Below are 20,823 nucleotides of genomic sequence, written 5' to 3' on the forward strand. Positions count from 1 at the left end.
CCCCGCAGCCAGCAGGTAAGCGCCGCCCCCCTCGTCCCTGTGCCCCGCAGCCGGTGCCCCGCGCCAGCCCTTCTCTCGCGGGGACCTTGCCCCCCCCCCCCCCCCTGCAGCTCGGAGCCCGGGAGCCGCGTGTTCCGCCGACCCGACCCGCGCCGGGCACATCCTGACCTCTCCCCGCGCTTAGCTCTGCGCGCTTCAAGTGTCTGCGCCGGGTGCTTGGGTCGAGCATCCCTGCAGACCACAGGAGTGGGGATCGGCCTAGCGGTCTCCAGCCCGTTCTGGTGCTAGAAAGGGACATGCAGGGACAGAGATGACACTGCGGCCAGAGAGACCCTGAGAGATCAGCTCCTTCTCTCTAAGGCGTACAGGCGCGCCTACCGGGATTTGGAAGGCAACGCTGGAGGGTCTCTAGGGGGCTATGTGCCGCAGTGTGCGTGCGGTTTGAGGGATGGGCAAAGGATGTGCTGGGTGGGGGTAGGGTAGAGATCAGTCTAGAATGTCTCCCTATGGTGGTAACATTCAGGTTGGTTCAAAAGAGTCCCGCGGTGTCCCGTGGTGGAGAGAGGTTGGGGTCTGAGCGGCTAGGTTTTGGTGGTCTATTAAGGAATCGCCCTGTGGGGCCTGTGGGGAAAACGCGCTGCTTCCCAGGGGTTTGGGGGGTGGTACTGAAGTGGGCCCAACGAGACCCCTGCGGGCTGTCTTAAAGGCCCAGGCTCCGCAGCAGCTGCTGGGAGCACGGGCCACGTCCTCAGTATGACTTGGGCAGGTTCAAGGGGCAGATGGGAATAGGCACTGGTGGATGGGAACTAGATCCTTAGGAGCAAATCGGCTTGAAGAGGACGGTGATGGCATTTCAGTTGGGGCTGGAGGGTGGAGCTTCAATCCTAGAAGGAGCTCAGAGCCCTCTAGACTGTCCTGGGATGGGGGTGGGCCTTGCTAATTCTTCAGACCCTTCTAGTACAAGTGTGGGCTGCTTTTCGTTATTTTCTTTACCTCATCCAGCCTGTGTCCCATAACCCTCCACTCCCCAAACAAAGACGAAAACAAGCCCCTGGCTTTTCCTGTGAGCAACTCGGGTGTGTTTGTGTGTGCTTGTGTAGGAGTGGAAAGAACTACACAGAGGATGTGGAGGGCAGCTTGCCCTGAGATCGCAGTTGTCCCAAGGCAGACCATCCTGAAGGTCAGGCTGGAGGCTGGCAGGTGCCTATGGGCTTCGGAAGAGGATGGGGTATTGTGACTGACTCTGGAGCCAAGGGACACTAGGTTTGCTCAGGAGGCCCCAAGCTGCATTTGGTGCAGTGGTAGGTGAGGCTGGCAGAGACCCTCATCCCAAGCTGAGGCCAGGGGCTCCAATTCCTTGGTGACCTTGGAGAGAGAAGGTAAAGGCTCCAGTCTGGATACAAGCCAAAATCTGAACACACAAATTAAAGACAGGACACAATGGATCGCGCTGTGAGCCAGATCTTCTGACCAATCCATCAACAAGTGTGTGCGATGCGACCAGGAGCCAGATGTGATCCTTCCTGCCTGCCATCAGTGGTGATTCATGGGTGGGTGAGGGGCGTCTGTACCAAGATCTTTGGGGGTTTGTTTGCCCCTGTGTGGTGAGGGCCTTATCTGAGGGGGTGCCTATGAGAGGGCCCCTTTCTGAATTCCAAAGACCAAGAAAGGCTAAAACCTACATTCACATCTGGTTTTGTGCAATCTTCAGGCTCACAGGGGGCTGATTAGAGGAGCATTTTGGAGCCCATTTTTTCACGTGATCACCTCTCTGTGCCATGTTCCTACTTCAGACACTGCTTCCATTTGTGTTGAATAACAGAATACACTCAGGGGGTGTTTATACACCTCTGTGTGCTGGAAGGCTAGGAAGCACAGTAGCTGACTATCTCCCTGGGGAGGTGGTCTCCCAGGGATGGATTTTACTGGCCAGTGCTGGCATCGAGTAAGTGAAGGGCCCTGTGCTGCCTGCCAGAGGGCAGGGCCTGGGATGCCCAGTTCAGGACCAGAAGAGCCATGCTCACTGGTGAGTCACTCACCTTGGATCTGACCTTGAGGTGTGATGGTAAGAGCAGAGGTCATGGACCAGCACAGCTGTGATGCCCCAGACAGGAAGTGCAGGGGCTTTTTCCTCTAGAAAGTCTAGAGGCCTCAGGAATTGTCTGTCACTTCTGAATAGAAGGATCTGGGATTCTAGGTCTGAACGGATTGGGCCTCACAGTCCAGCTGCCTGTCAACATGGAGGCTGGAAACCCCTTAGCTGTAATGTGTTTGTACTGAGCTCTGGATGCCGTCAGAGGCACACAGTGAAAGCCACCCCCACAGTGACACACAGAGTGGGAGTGACACACAGCTGGGGAGGCATGTAGGCTTCCTGTGACACCTGCTTGGAAGCTGGGACACAACAGGGGTAGGCAACACCAGGAAGCCCGATGCCGTTGTACAAGATCTGGGCACACTTGGGGACTCAGATCACAAAAGCCTCTTTAATGAAGATCCAAATGCATGCTGAATTGAATGGGGATGGTGTGTGTGTGTGTGTGCGCGTGCGCGCGCGCGTGTGTGTGTGTGTGTGTGTGTGTGTGTGTGTGTGTGTAGGCTGTGTTGTAATGATGGTGTAATTGCCTGATAACACCCTATTTGAGCATGTGCACCTGCACACATGCTGTACTGTGTATGCTCTTACACACGTGTGCTGCGACAGCTTTAATCCACCATGACCCTTCTTTGCCCTGACGAAGAATAATGTGTGTGTGTGTGTGTGTGTGTGTGTAGGCTGTGTTGTATGAGCTTAGAACAAAAGTCACAACTTCTTTTCATAAATCTAGTAAATATTCTAGGCTCTGTGGCTATTGTTCTTGGCTGCAGTGGCTTTGTTGTACAGGTGTGGCCCAGAAGCAACAACAGAGGACACGTGAACAGCAGTTAAGCCTGGCTGTGTTCTGATAAACTTTGTGGACACCCAGTGTTTTAATGTCATGAAATTCAGTTCTTTTAATTCCCTGACCATTTTGGAAATGTACAAACCATTCTTGGCTTGATGGTTGTCAAAAAATAGGGGACAAGCTGAATCTGACTGGCTAGAAGGGTTCACAAGCTCCTGGGATCAAAGGTTAGAAAAGAGAAGATATCAAAGAGGTTTAAGAAAGGGAGTGTCTGGTCTTGGATCCTGAGATACTTGAGGACACTAGATGTTTCCCTTGGTCTCCCAGGAGCTTACAGTGCCTATCTGTTTAACGGTCAGCCCTGGAGGAGACCTCCACTGTGCTCTGGGGACCCACATCTCTGAAGACACCCAAAGACAGCATGCATTAAACGCTATAGATGTGAAGACTCAAGTGGCTCCTGAGCCCCTTCTCCTGTTCGCCTTGTGAGGTGAGAGACCACCCACAACCTCACATGCATTTGGAGCTCACAGTGAACTTGGCAAGACCTGAATAGTCCAGGCAGGACAGAGGGGCTTTTCATTTAGGGTTGCGGTCTAGGGGTCAGTGGGTAGAAGGAGCAGGTGCAGTGGTGGACTTCCTGGAGGTGGTGTTCGGAGGCAACCATGGCCTCAATCCTCCCAGCTCTCCTTGGACTCTGAGCAGTGCCTGGCTCTCCTTGCCTTCGTGGATTGGCTATACAGAGCACTGGCTGGGAGCACTGGCCGGGAGCATTGACTGCTCTGTCCTAGGCACCTCAGAATACCCCCATGCAGATCCATGGCTTGGATAGCAAGCCCTCCCTCCCCTCTGATGTTTTTTTGCCCTGCTCTCTTCCCAGGACATTTCTTTTCTGCCACGTCCCCAGAGGTGGACCAGGGAGGCCTTGCTCTCATGTTGTCCCAAACCTTAGAGTTCTGCTTGCTTTCTACCGTTTCTGCCTGATCCAAGCCTTCCACTCAGAACTCCTCAGTGCCAACCCTTTTCCTGGTATAGCCCTCCAGTGTTCCCGGCTCTCAGACTGGTTTAGCCTCTCCTACTTCCTCCTCACCCCCTGATGTCTTGCTCCCTCCCTGTAGGAGAGGGCTCTGACATTCCCATCCCTGTGCAGGGTACATGTGGAGCCCAGTGCTGTGTGGCTAGGAGAAGGACTCTGTAAGCGCTTCATGGGGCAGAGGAGTTTGGATTTGGTGGAGACCAATGCGGAGAGACACTAGACTCCCTTAGAGGTCCTGAGTCAGCTGCAGAAGGAGGGGTGAGTGAGCTGCAGCAGAAACCAAGCCCCTGGTGGAAGCAGCCAAAGGCTGGGGTTGGTGCAGTAAAGGCACCTTCGGACGGGGGGGGGGGGTCTGCAAATCCCCTCTTCTTTTGATGTGGAAAATTGTAAGGCCTGTGAGTCACCACTTCTCTGGTATGCTGATGGTGATGTGGCTACTGTTGTCAGTTACTGCTCAGCTTGGCTTCTGGACTGTGGGGGCCTGGGGAGGGCAGACCTCCTTTGGCTGGAGGGACAGGCATGCTGTGGGGTCCTATAGACCCCCTGCTTGGAGTCCAGGCATCTGTTACGTATCCTGTTCCTACCAGGCAAGCCCCTGGGCTCTACACTGTGTAACCATGGGAAGCTGCTTTCTTCCTGTGATGTCTGCTTCCACTCGGGGAAGTGGCTTTTCAAGTTGGTCTCAGGCAGCACTGACGTGTCCTGTTCATAGCTACTGTTCCTGAGGAGGGAGATGGGTACAGGTCTCCTGCATCTATTTAGACATAGGGTGGGGTAGTGGAGGATCTGGGCAGCCCTTGAGGGTATGAGGGGTCACCATGGGGTTCAGCGGGCTCTTTTACAAGTAACAGAATAACTGAAGCCCAGGGATGCATATGCTTTGGAAGCACTTTCTGGCTCCATGGGGGACTTCCTGTGTGACCCTGGGCAAGTTGCTTCATCTCTCTGTGCCTTCATCACCTCTCCTACAGAACGATGGTGTCAGGAGCTAATCCATAGATGTCAGGCAGGTTACAGGAGTTGATACATACTCAGCTTGGAAGAGTGCCCGGTATATACTGAGTGCTTAGTGAGTACTGGCTACTAGCAAAGTTTGGCAGGCCTGCAGTGAATGTAATATGGGGTGAAGGTGACCGCAAGTGGGTGCAAGAAACATGAACACAGAAGGGGACACAGGTAGTCCTCACAGGTTCCATGTTGTGGTTCATCCCCAGATGCTGCCTGTGGGATAAGCAAGGTTGTCATTCCCTCTTTGCAGATGACATGTGGAGGCTAAGCCAGAGGTCTAAGCACTTTGTCTGAAGCCTAGGCTAACACCTCCAGAGAAAGCTTCCCACTTCTGCCCTACTAAGAGCTTGTAGGTAGAGCTTCGCTGTCTTCAGAGCTTCCTGGCCAGCTGGACCCCAGGAGAGGGCATGGAGGTGCAAGGTAGCAAAGTCCAAGGGCCTGGCATCCATCTTTATGGTAAGGGTATCTGATTGGGTTGAGGTGACCTGGCTTATTCTGTAATAGGGTCACCTGCAGGTCCAGGGAAATTTGAGGCAGAAGCCACCTGGGTAGAAGGAACAATGGGCTGGGGTGGCAGATCTAGGGAGCACATTGTGGAAGCCTGCCCAGGGAGGACTGTGCACCAAGCACTTGGATAAGTAGATATTTAGAAGGGCAGATGCTGGCTACTGCTGGGGCAGGATGGGGATAAGGCAGAAGCATTTGGAAGGGCAGAGGGCAATCACTGCTCCTTGAGGTCCCCTGAGGAAGACAAAGAGAAGCCAGGGCCTGAACCCTCTCAGGTCCTAGCTGCCCTCTGGTGGCTGGACATGTCTGGCCCCCTGGGTAGCGTGGGCTGTGGTGGGAAACAGGTGGGGTAGCAACAGGAATACAGAGCCCTGCTTCAAGCTCAGAGGAGACCTTACCTGAAAGTTACCTAGCTTGACAGTACTCCGTTCCTTTCCCCTGTGTCACAGGCTTGGGCACATGGGCGCCTGATGACAGTGTGTAGAGTTAGGCCTTAGTCTTTCCTTTGCCTTACTTTAATTCCCAGAAGCTGTGGCAAAGGAGCAATCTTGAACCCAGCCTTCCTACAGAGAACGCATGCTCACCTGCACACACTCATGGCTACTGGACAAGTTCCACGTTTCTCCAGGATCACGATTTGTCTGGGGGACTCCATCCATCCACAGGCTTGCAATGGGTCGGTGCGGTAGCATCCTCATATCCTGAAGCAGTTTTCTGTATGTGGTTCTGGGTCTCCATGAAGGGGCATGTGAGGGAGATGCCATCAAAGATGTTCGTATTGATGCTTTTTGGGAGCAGCCCTGAGGATAAAGGCAGCTTTGTCTGCATGGTCATGATATGTTTTTAGGCTCATTTGTGGACTTGTGGGGGGGGGGATTGAGAGAGAGACTGAAAGAGAGAGGGAGAGATAGAGGTAGATAGGGAGAGAGAGGAGATGAATGATGGAGGACCAGTCCTCCAGGTTCCCTGCCACTGTGTACCTTCCCCCAGAGGAAACCTTCCAGCCCCAGCTCTCTGTCCTGTGCAGGGCTCATGGTTCTCAGAAAGGTTAATGTGGCGCCTAACTGCATGGTGTCACCTGGTGGGCCAGGAGGGTTTTACCTTCCTGGGCAGGTGGCCCAAGTCTGTACCAGGCTGGGGTCTGGCCTAGGAGGTAGAGGCGTCTTTGGGGCAGCCTGGTCCTGAAAGGGGGTGCTGCTGTGCCATCTTGCAGTTTCTCCAGGGACCAGAGCTCTGTTCTGAACCCTTTAGCTTGAGGTTGTACACAGTGGGGGAGAGTCAGCTCTGAGCTCAGAGGCCCGGACTGGCTGAGAGAGACGACATCTTACCCCTGCTGAGGACCCCAGGAAGAGACATTCCTCCATCCCAACCAAGCCTGAGGCCATCTCCACAGGCTATACCTGGGCTCCCAGACTGGTAGAGGTGACTGCATCTTTGGGAGAACTTCCAGTGATACACCAGAGGCAGCTTATGGCCACCAGGAGAGTATGAGGCCCTGGAGGAGTGTAGGAATACAAGTGCATGCTTGACCTCTGTCCGGTCTCAGATATCTTCCAGCCTGCCCAGCTCTCCCTGTTCCCCTCTCCCTACACGTCTCTGAGTACCTCTCAGATCCAAGAGTGTGTGAGTGAGCTGTGCGTTGGGGTGGGGGTTGGGGGGCGGCATTCCCTTCTTTGAGTCTCCCTGCTACTGGTTTTGGGCAATTATGTATCACCTATTTGAGCTAAAAGGAGTTGAAGGAGGCTACTAAGGCCAAGCCAAGGGGCACAGAGGCATGGGTGACAACAGCTGAACCCACAGGACATGTGGGTGCAGGGGGCAGCCTTGTTTTATCTCCTTATGGCTTCCTGGACAAGGCACTTTTGGGTTAGCTGTCCTCTGACAGGCCTACTTAATCCTTTCTATAAAAAGTAGTAGTGCTGCCATTTTACTGCCTCCATTTTGAAGGGAGGGCAGTGCTCTGCGTAGCAGGGCCAGTGTGGTGCCTGCTGTGCTGCCCTTCGGTGCCGATGGTGTTTGAACGATGCTACGGCAAGCAGTCTTGCATAGGTTGCCTTCCGTCCAAGGACAACTCTTTCCCAGCTGCAGAGCTCCTATGTGGCAGGGCACATGGATCAATGATCAGTTTTAGAATCAGAGCAGATTCTAGCTGGATAAACTCAGCTCCTGCAATCTCAGCTTCCTGTAACCTGTAACCCTTCTGGGGCCCCAGTCCTTACACACCTGTCCTTGGAGGTCCTGCAGCTTTGAGGTGTAATCACAGCCTTCAGTAGTCATTGAGAGTGAAGTGGGGTGGGGTAGGATAAAAGGAGGGTTATTTGTCAACTCAACCTGGGGCGGCTGAAACAAAGAGGCCCTCAGAGTGAGTAGATTACGTCAAAGTTCGAAGTTCGTTTCTCTGTTTCTCTGTCAACAGAGCTATTTGGGGTTAGGCTGGAGGGGTGGCTTGCTGCCACAGACCACTCAGAGAGCCTTGGCTTCTCTCCCAGTGTCGCTTTCCAACCCCTGGGATATTATCCTGGCAGACCTGGGCCCAGCACTTAGACTGGAAAGTGCAGGCAGGCGCTGGGAGCACGTGTGCCCTCGAGGAGAAGTGCTGCATGAAAGGCTCATGGTATGCCTGAGAGTGAGGGAGACTGGCGAATGTTATCACTAGGTGGGCATGTGTGTACTAGTTAAAGCTTTTGCTACTGCAGACAGCTGGTCTGCTGCAGAGAAAGCGACTCTAGTTCGGTAGCCTGGCGGCTGAGGCAGCCGATGTTCATGTCGGTTGTGCTCTGCTGGGAGCTGACTGCGGATGACATGATGCTGGTCTCAGGACGCCTGTCTTTCTTTTACTTCAGTGTGTGGACAGCAGCCGCTGACTGAACTGCTAGGAGCAGCTGCCACAGGTATTGACTGGGAACCGCTATGGCCTGGATGCTGCAGGTGTCTCTGGCTGTTCTCCTGCTGTCTGTGGTAAGGGCCCAGATCCTCCCTATGAGCTCCTCTGAAGCTGGGGCTCATCTGAGCCTCCCTCTGGAGACTTTCCTGTGCCCTCAGCCAAGCTATTGCCCAGGCTGGTGTCTTGGCCAGCACCCATAGCACCCTACCACCAATGGATCACCTGTACCTTTGTGGTATGAATTAGAGAAACGATCTTCCTCAAGACGGGACTGATTAGACTGGGAGCTTTTGTGAAACTTACAAATTGATTAAGATGGTGACACAGTGCCCAACTATATGCAGAGACCCTGGTTAGGGCTACAGAAGACTTTTGGTCTTCTAGTAATCCATCCCATGAGGTCCATGAGAGAGAGCTGAACTTAACAAGTCTGTCCTCTGCTCACATCTCTCCTGAGCAAGAGTGAAAATGAGGAGTGGGAAGAGGAGAGCTCCATTTGGACCAGCAGAGGATGAGGCTATCCTCAGAGCCCTGTGTATCCAGCCCACTCCTGTTCTAACTCCCTGTGTGACACGACATGGTTGGATGTGTCTTGGAACATGGCCCTTGGCAGCTCAGATTCCTTGTCACGCCTACACTTAAAGTTGTCCGTAAGGGAACCATCTGTGTCCTGGAGTTTGATGAAAATGTCAGCTTTGGGGGCAGCTGTCATGATAGCATGGCTTGGCTATGAAGTCTCTTGGTCCAACTATGGGACTTAAGCTCGGCTTTGTACTGTCTCCGAGCCTGTGTTTCTGCCTCTAAACTAGAGCAGTGAGGAGGCCCCTGCATGCTACCAACCATCCTTTGCCTGCTGCAGTGCAGACTTGCTTTGGTGGTGTTCAGCCCACAGCCCTTACCTCCTCTTAAGGTGCAGCAGAAGCCAAAGTATTGGTTCAAATCTTGTCACGTGGCCTACGAAGCCATGTGACTTGGAGCAAGTTAAATAACCTCTCTCTACTTAGTTCCACATATGCAGTAGAAACTGATGAAAAAAAAAATAGCCCTGACTTAACAGTGCTGTTGAGCTCAAGCAAGTACAGTTAAAAGAGTGCACACACATTAGACAACTGGCAGGAGCTTGCTGATGTCATTATAGCACAGAGACCGAAGCCCAGGACACCATGGATTCACACATTGAGTTGGGGTCTGGGTACAACCCATGTGGGATCGGTGCCCCTGCTGCTCTGAGATCTGTCACTCTCCTGCTTCTGTCCCCCAACACCTTGCTCCGAGTTTAAGCAGAAGGCTGTCAGTGGAGTTCCTTACCCTCTAACTCTCTATTCCCTGTGCCCTGTAGGCCACTGCCATGCACTCTGACTGCATCTTCAAGAAGGAGCAAGCCATGTGCCTGGAGAAGATCCAGAGGGCCAATGAGCAGCTGGGTCTGAATGAGTCCTCTCCTGGTGAGTGAGGTGGCAGAGTAGTTCTGGTGTTCTCAGGAGACATGGGAGGATGTGTGACTTTGGGGGCCTTCAGAAAGCCCTCTGGGGTCGTGGTGGCTTGTATCTGCCCTGCTTAGTGACCCTGGGTAGCCCTGCTCAGGCTAGTGTGGCCTGGGCTTCCTGGGGCTGTTCTAGGTGGGTAGGTGTGGCTGCCATCTCCCCCAGGGCATGGCCTGAGTGGCAGCTGTCAGGGAGTTTTTTCATAGGCCTTCTGGGTCTGGTGGCAGCATGAATGCAGCTGTAGTGGTGGCTGGGCTGCAGAGTACCTGGTAAGCTGAGGATGGGCATGGGGTCATTTTCTGTCTTGTCTGCTGGATTCAGCAGATGCTAATGTGGAAAGTAGCAGCCAATCCCAAGGCCGAGTCTAATGTAGGGCTCATGTAAGACAGCTTGTGCTGGATGTGGTTACATGTGGCAGGACGTGAGCATCCTTGCCCCCCCCCCAAATGATCCTGAGGGTAACTGAAAGTGTCTCCCAATAGCTCCCAGATCCTGAGGGAGAGGCAAAGCTCCTGGCAAGATCCAGGGATCTTGTGCCACCATTCTCCCAACTTCCCCTTGTAGGTTGGGAGGAGGTTGGATGGGCATTTCTGAGCCCTCCTACCTCTCCACAGCCACTGTCCTGCAGGGTGGGCTGCCTCCATCTGGGGGCAGGGCTCCAATCCAGATGGAAGGGTGCATTGTTCTCTCTGGACCCACACAGTTTTCCCAAGCACCATCTACTTGAAGACTTTATTAATCTGCAGTCCTGTTAAACAGAGCTCCTGCTGGTCAGCTTTGCAGCCAGTGGCTTCTTTGTAAAGCCTCTCTGGAGGGAGGTGCTCCCTGCATGGCATGTCTGCCTTGCTGCCAGCCCAGAAGTGGACTCCAGGCCCTACCAAAGGGAAAACTGAGGCATGGCCCAGATGGGGTATACAGTGGGAGGAAATTCAAAACACAGGAATCCTGCCCTCCAGCTTGAGATCCTTGGTCCTACTGTTGGCTTTCAGGAGATGAGAGGTCCTGCATGGGGCTGTGTACAGTTTAATTGAACCCCGCAGTTGAGCCTTGGGGAGAATGAGCCAGGTTTGCCACAGGTGTGTTCTGACTGAAGCAAGAGTGATAAGATGTGAGTAGGGCATGGATGTAAGGAGGGCCAGGTGCAGCTGGGAGGAGCTTCCCAGGTGGCTTAGGATAGGAATAGGTGAGTAATCTGGGAAGAGGATAACCTGGACCATAATTGCACAGCCACCCACCAGGGGGAACTGTTAGGAGAGTAACCACAAGCCACAGTCCAGACAGATTAAACCATAACCTGGGCTTGTCATAGTCACATGATATTCAGAAGCTCCCAGGAGGTTCTGGAGGTAAGATAGAGCTGTGAAGAGCAGGCCCCAAGGAGGGACAGGCATTTGACTGCAGGTGAGCAGGGAGGGGCCAGTAAGAGGACAATACAGATGTGGAGGCTGTTTGTTAGCACTCCTGTTTCATAGATTAAGAAATGGAAAACCAAGGTGGTCATGCACCTTGCTTAAAGACACGGTTCATTCAAGACAGAGGTAGAACCTGAATTTAGGTAGCCTATGCCCTCTGTCACTAGGATGCACTGCTTTAGAACAGCATGTTCTGAGTCCTGATATGCTTTCTACCTCATCTTCGAAGGGCACATGACACCTTAATTCTCCTTTGTGTATAATGGAGGAAAGCTTAATACTTAGCATCTAGAACCACTGTGTTAAATGCTGCAGTCTGTGGGGAGCAGGAAGGGTTCCGATACTCCAGAGACATTGCTGCTCTGAGTGGCTCCCTCATGAGGCAAAGGACTCCATGCTACCCTGCTTCTTTTAGGTCTGAGTTCTGGAAAGGTAGACACTGGGTATTAGGCCATGTGGAACAATCTAGTGAGGCTTTCTGGAAGAGAGGGGAGGGTTGAGAACCAGCCCTGGCTTCATAGAACAGTTGGAGAGAAAGCCCAGGCAGAGATGGCCTAACCCAGGGCCAGTGCTTATGGAACAGGCTCTAATAGAGCAAGCTCTGGCTTTAGTGTTCATGAGCATACACAGCTTGTCAACCTACAGGTCAGTGGTGTTTCCCTCCACCTGAAGATGAGGCTGCTCACTCAGAGTCCATTTCTTGCTTCCTTGCCCATCATCTGGAAGCTCACAGCCAGGATAGTGCTGTGTGTACATTCGAATGTGTCCAGAGCCACGTGCTCCCCTGCTCCCCTGCACTGTAGCTGAGGAATGAGAAGTCTCCTCCTTCCTCCTTGCTGGAAAGATAGGCCAGCGTGGAGTTGGGAAGAAAAGAGCCTTGAGCCTGTGCTGGGAGGGCTGCATTCCAAGCAGAGCCTCAAAAAGGCAAGGGTGTTGAGTAAGTGCTATAGGGGTGGAAGACCTACTGAGGAAGGAAAGGGATGGGCTGGGGCATGGGCAGGGCGAGGGAGCCCCCTGGGGAAGGCTAAGCTGAGAGAAAAATCTATCAGGTCTGTGGTCTGGAGGTCTGTGGGAGGACCTGCCTCAAGGGGGCTTTCTGAACACCTTGCCAAGCCTCAAGGTCTAGGAATGCTTACCCCACTGTTAGCCCCCAAGGAAGAATCTCATGTCTCTCTGAATCTCATATGAGCTTCAGGACTGCTTCTAAGGGCATCTTCACCTAAGGTTCCAAATTAAACACCTTTGTGGCACGGGAGCAGTGCCCCATCTCACTGCACTGTGCAATGCCATTGACGTCCCTAGGAGTACTGCAAGATGCCAAAGAACCTTCCCCATGGCCCAGGTAAGTAGCATTTGGGCATGGGCTCCAAGCAGGTGTGTCCTCTAGTCAGACTCTAGGTGATTATAAAGTGTCCAAGTTTGAGAACCGCTGGTTTGGCCTGAGAACCACGCCTATCACAGTGCTCTGAGATGTCCAGCATGAGAACAGAGGTCATGACTTAGGTGGGTCAGGCCAAGAGCTCATTCTGCATGGGCATGATGCAGCATTAAGAGCTGTGCATTGTGTTGTTAGCCTGGGCTGGGTAGAGTAGAGATTGGTCAGCCCTCGGGCTATACCTTCCTGCTGCCTTTCTAACTATGCTGTCTATGAACGCTTGTCTGCACAGATGCTACCAGCAAGTGATGGCCTCTAGAAATACTTGAAAATAAGGAGAAAGCCTGCCTGTTTGCTCCAGTGCGTGGGAGTGGGCAGTATTCTTTTGTGTGTACATGCCTCTTAATGGCAGGACCACCAGAGAATGGGGTGGCTGGGTGGTCTCTGCAATCATAGCACAGAACAGGAACAAAGGACCTAGATGGTCCAGTTACTCACTCCACATGACCACTTAGTGCTGTCAGAAGGCTGTCAACAGGGGATGCATGAGGCTGTATAACATGGCATACTGCTTTATATAAACTTAGGAATTAAGTACACTGTGAAAGAATGATAGTATAATTTAATAGATGCCTGCGCCAAGAATTGAGTCAGCTATCCTGTACTATACGTAATTGTATGTGTTGTGCTTTTACACAACTGGCAACGAGGCAGGTGTTTCCACTAGCCTCACCACAAACACATGAGGGATGTTAACACGGTAATGGCACCTCTAGGTTATGGGATTTCTCAGTAGTTATAAGGCCGAAAGACAACTATAGTATACCTAGTCTGTCATTGTGCTGAATCTTGCTATGTGGCAGATGATTACATGTAACTTTTGCCTAGTTTTCTACTAGACATATACATGTAGTGCATATGTGTCTGTTAATCCATCTCCCTATCTTTCCTTCCTTCCATTCATCCATCCATCCATCCATCCATCCATCCATCCATCCATCCATAGAGTCTCTCTCCATAATCTTTCAAATCAGTGATTGATCTTTTGGGTCTGGTGTGTTGGAGGTGAGGGTCATGGGTGTGACTGGGATCTTGGGGAGGCAGCCACATCCCTTCATCCTCCTGCTCTTCAGGGTCAAAGAACCATCTTCAGTATGTGTTGCAGGGATTTCTTGGGAAGAGGAACAGGGATGCAGCTTTTCATGGTTTTGTCCTTCATTCCAAGCTGCTGGATCTGAGCCCAGCTCTGCCATATGACACATGGAACTGCTGGAGCCAGAGGTGGTGGTCACTGGCGAGTCACATGGGGAGTCTGAGCCAGCTCTGAGTGGGTACCCAGGCCTGCCTCCCAACTGGAGTGTGCCCTTCCTGCTGTACTGCTGCAGTGCCCTTGAAGGAGGAGGGGGAGGGCCGCTGTGCATGGGCACTGGGGGCTGCTCTCTGTACAACAGGCCGTGTGTAGCCCCATGTGGGACCTGGGGCAGGGACTGCCTCTCCAAGTAGCCAGTAGTGCCTCCTCTTTGCAGGGCTGCAGGATGTCAACATGGGAGGCTTCCTGTATCTGGGAAGGGTTGATCTGTCTGGTCTTCAGTGAGCCCCACAGCTGCAGGAAATGGGCAAGGCCAGCAATGCTGTGTAGGATAGGAGAGAGATGCCTGCATGTTGCCTTTCTCACCTTGTCCTAGAGTTCAAGTGTCCAGAAACAGCCCCCTCTGTGGGCCTCCCAGCTGCTCTGAGGCAGACCAGGCCCAAGAGTGGGGGAGGCCAAGTACCTGTAGAGAATCTTGGTCTGAGGAGCTTACTCCATGTAGGGCTGATGCAAATATGATTAAGGACTTTTTCTTTATACAGACTTATATTTTCCTGTAGCCTGATCCTTTTGGAACTCAGATTTTTCAGAGGTTTTTAAACATTGATTTCTGGGCCCATCTACAAGGTATCTGGTCCCTAAGCCTGGGTAGGGCCTGGCTCCTGCATTCTGGCAAGCTCCCACTTGGAGACCTGCTGTCTTCAGCAGTGTCTTCTCTCTAACACCTACCTCAGGGGAGGGGGAGGAGGTCCTCATTTCGTGGAACAGAAACCTTGGCTGTCAAGTGAATTTCGGTAAATTGAATCATTTTTCACCTTTGAATTGTATGCTCAAATGGAAACCTTGTTTTAACAATGCCTGAGCATCCCTGTGTGGCTTCTGGAAGGAAGGGAGGACCTGGCTTTGTCTGTCGCTCTCTGGTGCTCCTGGTCTTATGAGTTTTGAACTCTTTGTAGAACTGGACAGAAGCATCGCCATGACAACCTGTGATTAGCTCCTCATTCTGCTCCCTTCAAAGGCTAAATGCTGTCAGCTCCACCTGCCTAAGTAAACTCTGTGCTGCCTACTGTCACATTCACTGCCACCCCTAGCTTCCTGTTATGGAGTGTCCAAGGTGGGCAAACCCCCGAGAGTGTGCAGAACTCCATGGCTTGTGGTGGGTCCTCATTCCTAGGTGGTGCCTGTGCAGATTGAGCTGCCAGGCTAGGGGTGGGGCTGATGCAGAGCTGAGGGTAGGAAGGCGACCAAGGAGGCTTGAGGGGAGGAGCCATGAGTGGAGAGGAGGAAGGGGATGTGGGGATTCTTTTGTTTGACCTGTCCTGGTTTTCCTCCATACACTTCCTGCCAGCTCAAATTCTAAACCTTGACATTCTTTTTCCTGCGAGGGAGAGAGAGAGAGAGAGAGAGAGAGAGAGAGAGAGAGAGAGAGAGTGCTACACTCTTTGACTGGATATTCACCTAGACACCCTGCAGAACTTACCATTCCTCTTGTCCAGTTTTCATTTTGGCTGTCAGCACCATGTCAAACCAAACCCACCTGAGGCCAAATGTAATTTCAAACGTGCCCAATTCTCTCACCTTTTACTTCCCAGCCCTCCCTTGCAATTGTAGTAATAATGCATCCATCTATCCATTTGTCCATCCACCCATCTACTCACCGATCTTCCTACCTGGCTATCCATTTATCCATCCACGCAGATACTCAAGTCAGAAACTAGGGTGACATTTTTGGTACTTTCTCTCTCTTCTTTTCTATGTGGGTCAGTATAACCTAGACTATGCCGAAGTGACAAGCCAACCTTAGAATCCAGAGACTAGCATAGTGACATTTCTTGCTGACATAAACCATAGGCCAATGTGGTCATCAGTGATGGGCTCAGCTTTGCATCACCATTCAGAGACCTGGGTTTCTTCCATGTTGGAACACTGACATCCTCAATATGTGGCATTACATGTGGCCTTAAGGGTGCCACATGAGAGAGGAAGGCAGTGAAGGCCTTGAGGGAGCTTTGGAGACTAGCTCACCTTTTCCACCTACTTCCTGAGGTTTAGAGTGGTCACATGATATGACTAGCCATCTCTGCCCCATTCGCCAGCCTTATCCTTCACCACATCCTGTTATTCCTGTCTCGAGACTCCTACCTAGTTCTCTCCATCTCTGCTGCCATCACTTGGAATCAGGTCCTTTCATTGTCTCTGGATCACATCCCTATCCCTATCTCATGCTGTCTGTTCTACCCTTGCCACAGTATCATCTCCCTGAACCACTAAATCAGAGTGCCTGGCCTCTGTATTAAAAGCCCTTGCTGACAAGCAGAGTAAGTCTCTTGCTGTGATCCAAACTGAGACACTCACATCCCAGTCCTCTAAACCTCTGAGTAGGTGACCTTACCTGGTAGAGGGACTTTGCATGTATAGCTAAAGATTTGGTGATTGTAGAGTAACTTGGGTTACTCAGAAGTGCCCAGTGTGATCCTTGAAAAGTGAGAGAGACATTGAAAGAGAGAAGACAGGGAGTCAGAGATACTTAAGCAGCTGGCTTTGGAACTGGAGTAAGGGGCCAGGAGCCAAATAATACTAATGACCACTTAAATCTGAGATTGTTGAGGAAAGGATCCTCCCCTCAAACCTGCAGAAGGACTGCAGTCCTGCTGATGTCCTGATTTTAGCGAGGTAAGACCCATTTCCAGCTTCTGACACAAACCATAGGCCAATGTGAACTGTACAACAGTGTCTTTGCTACTTGAAGACACTGGGTTGGCTTATAAGATTCCAAAAGCTGTAGGAAAAGCACCCCAGGCATGTAGCAGAGCGTCTCAAACCAGAGACTTGACCATCAGATGTCAGGTCTGTGACACCCAGACCGGCTGCTTTTGCTTCACCCATTCCTAGATCACTCTGTACGGTCACATTCATGTCTTCACTTAGTCTCTGTGAATCAATGAGCAAATGAGGAGGGAAAGTAGAAAGGGAGGAGAAAAAAAGGGTGAAATGAGTAGGGGGAGGAGTAGAGCAAAGACATGCTGAAGGTTTCTGTTTCAAAAACTGAGCTGTGTTGATCCTGGAGTGCAGAATGTCTGGTGATATGGGGAAGTAAGTTTCTGCCCTCAGCTTGGAAACCTCAAGGCCCTCTAGAGACCCCCATCTCTTGTCCCAAGCTCCTGGCTGTTCTGTTAGCAGGGATTGCCTGCAGGACTCTAGAGAAGATGCATGCAGCTGGGGACAGAAGGAAGCACTTGGGAGGGTTTCCAGGCTTGTGGCAGCTAGATCCTTGGGGATCCCAGGAAAGGAACTTGGCAGATGCCCTAGAAAGGTAGTTCCAGTGGCCCCAGAGCACCGGCAATCCTGCAAACTCTCTGTCCCAGATTCTAGCTCTGGTCACTCAAAGCTGGGGGTACGCACAGACTCCTAGTTCCTGTTCTGACACTAGCTTATGAATCACAGCAAAGGAGACCAGAACACAAGTGTGTGGGCTTCTAGGCAGATGCTGAGGGGACACCTTGCCCTTCCCCCACCTCTGCCTCTCCTGAGCTTCATGGCTCTGTCTCTGCTCCACTCCGTGGCCCTTCTGTATACCTGGCACAAGATAAGTACTCAGAAAACTACTTTTAAGAGCATGTATCACTTATCCTGCCTCCACCTCTGACCCCCAGCCCTGGAGCCTGGACCCTATTCCTCCATGCCTTCATCCCTCACATCTCTGCCCCTTGTGTGGCTCTGTGACCCCAGCATCGTCAGCTGATAGTAGCAGCTGGCTGTGTCAGAGCCTAATGTTCGGCATTAAGGGAACATCTGCTGACGAGGGCTTCTGGGGCATGGGCCAGACATGGTCATTTCTCCATAGGCACTCCACCATCAGCACAGACCGTGGCAGCCCAAGATGAACTGTTGGGTCTCTTTCAAGGACATGATGTCACAGCCAATTGTGTGCTGGCAAGACTTCCTGGGTAGACGGGAGTCATTGATGTTGGCTCACTGCTGAGACATAAGGTGCCCCCAACCCTCAGATCTCGCCCTCTGTTCCTGCCCACTTGTTATACTGCACTTAGAGTTTTACAGTTTTCCAAGTTCCCAGATGCTGTAATTCCATGAGCAGAATGCCACAAGCCAGTGTCACTAGGCATGCATGCCAAAGGAACAAGGTGTAAGTTCTGAGAGGTGGGTCTTCTGCGCTAAGAATCTGGGTATGTCTTCTAGCACACACAGCATCCAGTAGTCAGGACCTTGACAGAGGGACCATGATCTCATGAGGCCTGCCCCAGGCTTCCTCTGGGCCTGTCAGCCACCAGCCACTGTGCTTCTGTCTCCCCAGCAGGATCATCCCCCTCCTTGGGAGTGATTCTTGGGGACATCTAATTGAAATAAGAAAATTAAGGCCAATGGCAATGAACACGTGTGGTGTGAGCCTAGCTCCCAGAACTTTTCATGTATGAATTCTGTAGTCCTCCCAGCTGTCCTGGGAGTGGAATATGGGTGGTCACTTACTTCCTTTATGGGACACAGAAGCCCTCTCCATGGCCCATCAGCACCCCATCCACAGATAGAATCCCCGAAACTGTGCTGTGGATTTATTGCACTGTGGCCCCTCTGTTATGCACTGTCCACCGCATCATTACACCCTCTTCTGTTCACACATAATGTATGGGGTCTCAGAACTTCCTCCTTTTTGCTCTTCCCCTCCACATCCTTTCATTGGATGGCCTGACTCACCACCATATGCCCAAGGGGAATGGAGCCTGGTGAGCCAGGTGGAGGGCAGAGACCATAGGTACTGTGTTAAGGAATTGGGGGCATGAAGAGCACGAATAGCTTTTAGTTGTTAGTGGTGGGGAGTTACCAAGCCAGACATGCATTTTTGAAAGCTTTTGGTCTTAGCTTTGTGAGGCTGAGGGAGACCTAGGAGGCGGCTGTGGTCCCAGGGGAGAATTCTGCTTTGGAGGGAATCCACAAGACTTGATGTTGCATATGACAGAGATGGAGCAAGTCTCAGGTATCTAGCTGGGCTGAAGCAGATGGGGGTTTAGTAGGAGGTGCTGGGTGGAGTCCAGGACTGCTTCCTTTGAGTTGTCTTTGGTGCCTCAAGATGGGAACATACAGTTGATAATTGGCTTTAGGCTCAGCTTGGAGAATGGCAAAACTGGAACTGTCCACATGTAATTCTGTTAGGTCTCTGACCAGGGTGAGCTCATCCAGGGACAGTGGGCGGGTTGCCCAAGGCAGGATGGCCTCTGGGACCTGTTTTCAGTGAGTTTTCCTTGGATTTGCCAGTAAAAGAGCTTGTTGTTGACCTTGGTGAGATTAGGGCAGAGTAGAGGACTGACAGAGATAGACTGCGGCAGGAAGCAGGGGAGAGTACACAACAGGTAGAGAGGTCCCGGGGTCACTGGATCTTCCAAATCAGAACACAAGTCAAGCCCTACATCCTCTTCTTCCTTACAACTCACCACCAGCTGGTCAGGGAGACTTGGTGAACCCTAAGTACCCCTTCATGCACCTTTCTCTTCCCTCCCTTGCAGCAGTTGATTCCCAAGACACAGTGCCCACCTTGGCTTCCTAAGAGTCTCTGCCCCCATCACCTCTTTCTGTTCTGGGTCCTTTCACAGGTCCCACCCAAGCTTCTTCCTGGATGGCTTTCCCATCTCTCAGCTAGTGAAACTGTGACCCCCACTTCAAGTGCTATCCTTGTCAGTGGTAGTTTCCTGATCTAGGCCTGTGCTGGAAGAGTGGTGGGGTGTGGAGTTCAGCTTCAGACTAGCTGATCTGGTCTCACTTTCCATGGAGGGGAGAGCCCCACTGAGAAAGTGAATATGAGGCCAGGAAAATGCAGGTTCCCAGGAGGCTACCAGAGAGCTGGGGTGGGGAGGGACAGCCTTCCACAGAGACTCCAGCCCCAGAGCCTCAGGGAGGCTGTCTGTTCTCCACTTGGAGTACTTTTCATGTGTAGGACCAAACCTTCCTCAGATAGAAAGCAGTACCTTCTCTCTTGTAAACTTGTTGGCCTCCACAAGGCCTGGCTTCTGAGTAGTCCACAGGAGGGGTGTGTGGTGCCCGTGTGTGGGGTGAGCCTTTATTAGCATTCATCATAGTACCTTACAGAAACAACTTAAGGGTGGAGCAGATTAGTTCACATCATGGTGGTGGAAGAAATGAAGAAACAGGAATGCCAGCACTCTGCCAGCCTTCTCTTGCCCTTTTATTCTGCCTAGGACCTCAGCGGTGGGATGCGCCAGCCACATTCAGGTGTTAATCCTCTTTGGGGATGCCTCAAAGACTCACCTGGAGGTGTGCCTCACCATCTCCTAGGGGGTTCTAAATCAAGTTGGCAGTGAGAATTCACCTTAACAGTGATGTCTACATGTGTGTATATCTGTAGTATGTGTGTTGTGGGTTGTATGTGGTGTTCCTCTGAACACCTGCATATGTGGGGTATGTTCCGAGTGTTTGTGTCTGAGTGTGGCATGCACATGTGTGTGTGTGTGTGTGTGTGTGTGTGTGTGTGTGTGTGTGTGTGTGTGTGTGTGTGTGTGTACGCGTGCTGTGTGTATAGCTAGGAACACTCACCATGGTTCTCCCCTAGGTTGCCCTGGCATGTGGGACAACATCACGTGTTGGAAGCCTGCCCAAGTAGGGGAGATGGTGTTGGTGAGCTGTCCTGAGGTCTTCCGGATCTTTAATCCAGACCAAGGTAGATGTGGCCCAGAGTCTCTTCCTGCTGTGTCACCTTAGCCCCAGCCCTGCCTGGAGCTTGGCTCTAAGTACTCCATTACTCAGTGGGCAGATGGTAGATAGTAGACAGGATGGGAAGCTGGCCTCATATAGGTGTAAGGCATGGAAGCATTTCTCTAGCACAGCTCCTAGTGACATGTATGCATTGTCCAGTGAACATCATGGCAGATGAGATCAAGCTGGGCTTGCGTCTGGAG

At 52.0% G+C, this 20,823-nt stretch overlaps 1 protein-coding gene across 9 annotated transcripts in view; it reads left to right on the forward strand.

Annotated features, from left to right (window-relative positions):
• Window positions 1-20,823, forward strand: part of Adcyap1r1 (ADCYAP receptor type I) — a 46,799-nt gene continuing 25,976 nt past the window's right edge. For 6 of the 9 annotated variants that reach the window (XM_029560839.1, XM_029560843.1, XM_029560845.1 and 3 more), the window contains exons 1-4: window positions 1-15; window positions 8,280-8,394; window positions 9,660-9,765; window positions 20,478-20,585. In XM_029560839.1, the coding sequence (XP_029416699.1) occupies window positions 8,347-8,394; window positions 9,660-9,765; window positions 20,478-20,585 (262 nt within the window). In that variant the 5' untranslated portion in view covers window positions 1-15; window positions 8,280-8,346. Of the gene's footprint in view, window positions 16-1,199; window positions 1,551-3,212; window positions 3,376-4,052; window positions 4,180-8,279; window positions 8,395-9,659; window positions 9,766-20,477; window positions 20,586-20,823 lie in introns of those variants that run through there. The other 3 variants (XM_029560841.1, XM_029560842.1, XM_029560840.1) reach the window with 3 other exon arrangements.

Source organism: Nannospalax galili, unplaced genomic scaffold (genome assembly GCF_000622305.1).
Source record: "Nannospalax galili isolate Female #2095 unplaced genomic scaffold, S.galili_v1.0 scaffold132, whole genome shotgun sequence".
In the NCBI taxonomy this organism is placed as follows: Eukaryota; Metazoa; Chordata; class Mammalia; order Rodentia; family Spalacidae; genus Nannospalax; species Nannospalax galili.